Source organism: Nansenia antarctica (genome assembly GCF_963989245.1).
Source record: "Nansenia antarctica genome assembly, chromosome: 9".
Classification (NCBI taxonomy): Eukaryota; Metazoa; Chordata; class Actinopteri; order Argentiniformes; family Microstomatidae; genus Nansenia; species Nansenia antarctica.
Window position 1 is genome coordinate 2,549,954 of NC_137679.1, and position 6,769 is coordinate 2,556,722.

A 6,769-nucleotide genomic window follows, 5' to 3' on the forward strand; every position below is an offset into this window, starting at 1 on the left:
ACAGAGAGTCTTTCTAGGGGTATGAGATCTCCAAGCGCTGTGTGGCAGAGTGACAGTGTTTGGGAGAGAGGCCGAGTTTATAGATTATATAATGACACATTGACCAAGTTCACAAAGTCCACGCCGTGTTTGTTCCACTGGTCCGTGTCACACTGGCTGTCACGAGTTTACTGTCCGTTAGTCACTATCCCAACCATTTACTTCGCATTCCTTACGTGTTGCTTTTACATTTTTGATGAGGTTGGCGGATATATTAAAAAAGACACACACACACACACACACACACACACACACACACACACACACACACACACATTTTAATCATTTATTTCTGTCCACATAGAAACAAGTATACAAGGACACAAATACTGAAGGCACAGATGGGATGCATTCACAAACAGACATGGACAATGTCTTTCACATACAACAGGACAAGACTCACGGGTACAAGTAACACCGTCTCCGCCATATTTGGCGGCTGCCAATAATCGCAGAGACAGAGCAATACTTGCTGAGCCTTTTTGCTTCTCCCTTGGACATTCCCAGTAGACGTAGTCCTCTGACAACCAATCTGTGCACATGTCCAAGACTGCCAAATATAAAGACTAATAGCGTACACCTATAGCCTAGCTCTGAGATGGTGTCTACAAGCTGCTGGTATTTCATGACCTTAGTCATGAAGGCTTCCTCTAGGCTTATATCAAAGGTGCATGCTACCTCTAATACAGACACCTCTCTGGACTCTTCATTAACAACAACAACATCTGGTGTGTTAGCAGACAACTGTGAAAAGTGACATTGGTCATTACAGAAATTGAACATGGATGCATTGACACAAGCATGTGTATACATTTTCACTGTAACTGGGAAGTGGAGTGATATGTCCTTTACTATTAGGCTCACAATTCTGTCATGACGTGCTATATACATTCCTTTGTAAACATAACAGCCATTCAAGATATGTGAAAGTGTTTCTGTAACCTGTTCTGTGGTGTGGTGCAAGCAATGAGGAACCTGAGTGGAGGGAAACCAAATAGAGAGGTTGAGTCTGGTAGGAAGGACTTGTAATCTGGCCTTGGTTGTGAATATGACAATGTCCTCATCGAGTGCAGTGTTTTTTAGAAAGGAATGGGAAACAGAGTGATCAGCTGTGGGAAGACATGCCAGTTTTCCCTGGAGTTTCAGACCAGTCCAGTGTTGTTGTTGTTGATGTTGATGAAGGTCCATGAGAGTCCGTCTGGCCCCTCTAGATGTTAGCTGGTGGCTCTGTCCAGCAAAGGAGGCTGTTGCCCTGACCTGTGTGAGAGGGTCAGATATACAGTTCTCTGAGACCCGAACAGTCTCAGAGTCAGACCGCACCCACTCCAGGGACACCCCGGCTCGGACACAGAGGTCATTCAGGTCTGGCCAATCAGACCAGACTCCAAAACCAGCGGAATGAGTGTCCAATTTTCCGCTGGGTTTCCTCTTGAACCCAAGGAAGTGGGGCTCCGCCCCCCTGGCAACTGGGACCTTCCTTCTCCTCAGGTCCAGGAACATGGAGGAGCGGGCCAGCTCCCTGACGTCCTTGTCGTCGTTGTTAAGCATCCTGAGAAGATGGGAAATTCTCATGCTGGTGTAGATCCATTCTACATTGGGGACCCCTAGCCCTCCCTCCCATTGGGGATGAAAGATGATGTCACGGGTGCTGTGTGAATTGAGTCCAAGCCACCTGCGCACTACGCTCACAGTCTTGTTGTTCATTTCACACAGCACTTTCTGGGGGATGTGGACATTGGAGAAGAGGTGCTGAACTTTGGACAGGGCCACCTGCCTGATGGCTTCTAACTTCATAGTTAGTGGCAGAGGACAACTGTCTATCAAGTCCAGCCTGGAAGTGAACTCAGTCAGGATGTTATTGACTTGCTCCTTCCACTCTCCTGCGATGTTAATTTTATGTCCAAGATATGGGTATGTCTCATGAAGAGAATTTACATGAATGGGCTGTGTTGCTAAAGAGAACACAGGGGGTGTGTCTGTTTTTGAGTGGTACCACCTGTTCCCCCCACTCCGCCTCTCATACAGGACAGCACATTTGCTGGCTTTGACCTCCAGGCCAGACCATTCCAGAAAACGATCCGTCCTGCAGAGCATGTTCTTGATGACGCTCTCTTCCCTGGAGGCCAGGACAACATCATCTGCGTAGCCCTGCACTGGGTTGGGGGAGATGACACCCTCAGGGGCACACTGACACAGCCACTTAATCCACTGGTTGATGGCAATTACGAAATTAACCGCGCTCCATGGACAGCCAGTTTTAATGCCTGTCTGAAGTGGTGTTGGGCGAGTGAGCTGCTTCCCACAGATTACTTGGATGGTGGAGCTTCGGTACACATCTCACACACACACACACACACACACACACACACACACACACACACACACACTGTTTTTATTGTTTATATTGACAGGAGATGTTTGCAGGAAAAGTGCTATACAAATAAACGTTGTTATTATTATTATTATGTAAATAACTATATTGTAATGATTTATTCTGAAATCGTATGTACAAAATATAACCTAACATGCCATCAACCATTACGATTATCCGCTGGTTGATGTTGAAGTAACATTTAACCCTCGGCCACACCAAACGAGCTTTTTTTTTTCTTGCTTTTTTTTCTTTTTTAAAAAATACAATTAGGCCTATAATGAAAAATCTGATTTCATCCATGGGGATTCAGGCGTGACTTTACAATTAACAACATAGCAACTAGTACAATGCAACTAGTAACTCAATACGAACCCTTGTTTAACGTGCCAAAAAAACGTATGAAAGAGAAGAGAGGAGGAATATCAGTATAAGAATGATCTTAAAGCTGCTATGGAAGTATCCCAATGTTTTCCCCAAACTGTCTCGCCACTATGTCTGCTGTCATGTACAGTTGTAACCACTAGAGGGCGTGCATCCTCCTCCTCCTCCTCCTTCTCCTCCTCCTCTTCCTCCTTCTTCTTCTTCTTCCGTCTTCTTCTTCTTCTTCTTCTTCTTCTTCTTCTTCATCTTCTTCTGTTGGATTCAACGGCAGCCTGCATCCTTTAACCTTGCAATACTGCCAATCAATTTTGTTGTTGTTGTTTGTTTATTTAACCAGGCAAACATGTAAGAACAAATTCTTATTTGCAAATGCAGCCTGATCAATCCCAACTATCAATCCCTCCATCATTGCCTTTCTTTCTCATGTATATTTCCTGCAGTTAACAAGTACTACTGTTCTACTGTTTCTTTTACCTGGTCAATAGTCACATAGTCCAGTCGGATGCTTTCCTCTAATATGGAGAGTTCTTTTACTGTGCCCTATTCTCACCACCTCCTCTTTTCTATTTCCTCCCCTGTTTCTCTCACTACCCAGTCTAGTTTGTATTGCATACAGTTGTCTCCCTCTTGTCTCCTGATCCAGGGTGTGCATCCATGAACTAACTGTGATTATATAGGGAGCGCCATGCAGTCATCCACACAACATGAAAAAATATTCAAGTAAATAAACTGAACACTACAAAATTGTTAAACAACAAGCTACTGTAGAAACTATAGCTGTCCATCCTCTCACCACCATCCACCATCAGTCCTCAAATGTATTATTATTATTATTATTATTATTGTTTAAAGTGTGGCGCCCTCTAGTGGTTGTGGCCGTAAAGGCCAATGCACACGGCGTGCGATTTTTGTCGCACCGCAAAATTCCATTTTCAACTCACACCATTGAAGTCTATGAGAAAATCATAAAAAATCTCATCCCAATGCACACAGCGTGTGAGATTTTGTTGCACCACAACATTCCATTCTCTATTGTTACGTAGTCGGACGAGGCAGGCTGATTACAATAGGGTCTACCAATATTGCTTGCCTTGCTTCCACAATTTCTACAAGATACAACTGGACATATTGTGATAAAATATGTGGGTCCCCTGATTTAGTGGTATTGGTAAAATGTCAGGAGAGGGAGCGCACAAAACACACAGCCAGAAAGGTGTATTATAAAAGCCACTTTATTATTATGGGTGATGATCAGGCAGACATAGATTCGGAGGACGGAGGATTCAGTCATCAACGAAAGGAGACAAACGAAAATGGGTGAGTAGCAACGTTAACGTTGATATGCTTTTATGTAATGATAGCAAGCTTTTTTGCTAAACTATAACTATATAAAAAGGTATGCTCCAGTCTCTCTCCCCGTTATGAGTGACTCAATTAATTTAGATAGACCAGTTGAAGTTTTCCCAATTGTCCCATTGTGATGCAATAATCTGTCGCACCACAAACTTTTACAAAATTAGCAAAATTTGACAGTGCGACAAAACTCGCACACCGTGTGCTTTGTCCCATTCAAAACGAATGGAATCGAATTTTCGCAGTGAGATGAAAATCGGGGCGTGTGCATTGGGATGAGATTTTCTCATAGACTTCCATTCAAACTTCAAAATCGAATTTTGTCCGGCAACAAAAATCGCACGCCGTGTGCATTGGCCTTGAGCGACCGCTTAGTCTGTTTCTGCCGTTGGCCGCCCCGGTCTCTCCATCTATTTGACTATTGTGACACTTTCTAATGCTTTGGTCCTCATGTCGGGATCTGATGTAATGATCAGACTTTTCTTTCGAAACATGTGAATACATTTCAGCCTTGTTGAAAATCAACGACACATCGTTAGTCAACTAACACAGCTTGTTTTGTGAGCCTGCTAACAATGTAAAGTAGTGTTGTAGTTAACTAGGTAACAATGTAAAGTAGTGTTGTAGTTAACTAGGTAACAATGTAAAGTAGTGTTCTAGTTAACTAGGTAACAATGTAAAGTAGTGTTGTAGTTAACTAGGTAACAATGTAAAGTAGTGTTCTGGTTAACTAGGTAACAATGTAAAGTAGTGTTGTTAACTAGGTAACAATGTAAAGTAGTGTTGTAGTTAACTAGGTAACAATGTAAAGTAGTGTTCTAGTTAACTAGGTAACAATGTAAAGTAGTGTTCTAGTTAACTAGGTAACAATGTAAAGTAGTGTTCTAGTTAACTAGGTAACAATGTAAAGTAGTGTTGTAGTTAACTAGGTAACAATGTAAAGTAGTGTTCTAGTTAACTAGGTAACAATGTAAAGTAGTGTTGTTAACTAGGTAACAATGTAAAGTAGTGTTGTAGTTAACTAGGTAACAATGTAAAGTAGTGTTCTAGTTAACTAGGTAACAATGTAAAGTAGTGTTCTAGTTAACTAGGTAACAATGTAAAGTAGTGTTGTAGTTAACTAGGTAACAATGTAAAGTAGTGTTCTAGTTAACTAGGTAACAATGTAAAGTAGTGTTCTAGTTAACTAGATAACAATGTAAAGTAGTGTTCTAGTTAACTAGGTAGCAGTGGGGATTACTCACCCAATCCATTACGTTGCAGTATTTTGGCTTGACTAGCAAGTTTGTGTTGTGATTCGTATTTCTGTATTTCCGTAGTTCCGTGTTTCAAAAGAAAAGTCAGAACATTTTGATTGGTTGCCGACATGCGGACCAAATGATCAAACTGTGTCACACGTGAGTTTAGAATGATAAGGTTCTATCTCCGTTTAGGGTAGTTCAGAGATATTGAGCGTCAAAGTTTTTACATTCCATTATGTTTTGTGAGATGGAACCTTTGTATTAAACACCTAATGGATCAGATTACCGGTATGTAAAAAATTCAATTTTGCCAAAAATTATAATTCTAATGTCACGATATGTTGCCCCTCATTCTGTCACAAATGCAATGAACCAGACAGATAGCAAGTGACTCAGATGTACATTTCTATGGCAGCAGCAGTGCTATTCCACTCAGACGACATTATCTTTTTAGATAATGATGGTGGTACAGGTGGTACTCTGTTCAATTACCTTTCTTCTTTGAACCACAATGTGACATTAAATACATATATTATTATCTCTATCCCTGTCTCTGTCTATCTCTGTCAAGATAATGCTCTGTCTCTGTCTATCTGTCTCTGTCTATCTGTCTCTGTCTATCTCTGTCTCTGTCTATCTCTGTCTAGATAATGCTCTGTCTATCTCTGTCTCTGTCTATCTGTCTCTGTCTATCTGTCTCTGTCTATCTCTGTCTCTGTCTATCTGTCTCTGTCTATCTGTCTCTGTCTATCTCTGTCTCTGTCTATCTCTAGATAATGCTCTATCTGTCTCTGTCTATCTGTCTATCGCTGTCTCTCTGTCTAGATAATGCTCTGTCTGTCTCTGTCTATCTCTCCTTAGAAATTTGCTTTCTGTAAAAACAAAACAAAACATAGCTATATGGAAATCATGTCATCCAAGACATCATGACTTTAAAAATATCTAAAAAGATTTTATATGTAAATACAGAATTATTACAGTGAGTATATCATGGAAATCTAAGCATCATTCAAAGATACAAAGATACAGTTTTGAGACATGAAAAACAAGACAGTTTCCAGTTCATCTTAAATCTAATGCATGGTACCAACAAAATAGGTTATTGTAAATTGTACTGTTTGTTTGTACAGAGACACTGACTTCAGGGTGATAATGCCTCTTAATTTCCAATAATATAAAGTACATATAGCCTCCTACTTTGTTGAAATACTCAGAATCACCATCAAACCCTACTCAGTAAGGTACTGTAAGGTAGGGAGATGAAAGGGAGAGGGAAAGGTGTTCTGCTGATGAGAAGATGGATAGCGTTACTAAGCGTTAAGGCAGAGGTTGTACACTGTTTCCCTTTTTTATTTATTTTTTATTGTATTTTATCTTTACC

At 40.9% G+C, this 6,769-nt stretch overlaps 1 protein-coding gene across 1 annotated transcript in view; it reads right to left on the reverse strand.

Annotated features, from left to right (window-relative positions):
• Positions 1-13: 13 nt before the first annotated feature.
• LOC308165041 (uncharacterized protein) overlaps positions 14-6,769 on the reverse strand; it is a gene marked incomplete at both ends in the record, with an annotated part of 15,149 nt that continues 8,393 nt past the window's right edge. Inside the window, 3 exons of the mRNA XM_080539142.1 lie at positions 14-37; positions 1,513-1,588; positions 2,033-2,192. Coding sequence (XP_080395268.1) covers positions 14-37; positions 1,513-1,588; positions 2,033-2,192 — 260 coding nt within the window. The remainder of the gene's footprint in view (positions 38-1,512; positions 1,589-2,032; positions 2,193-6,769) is intronic.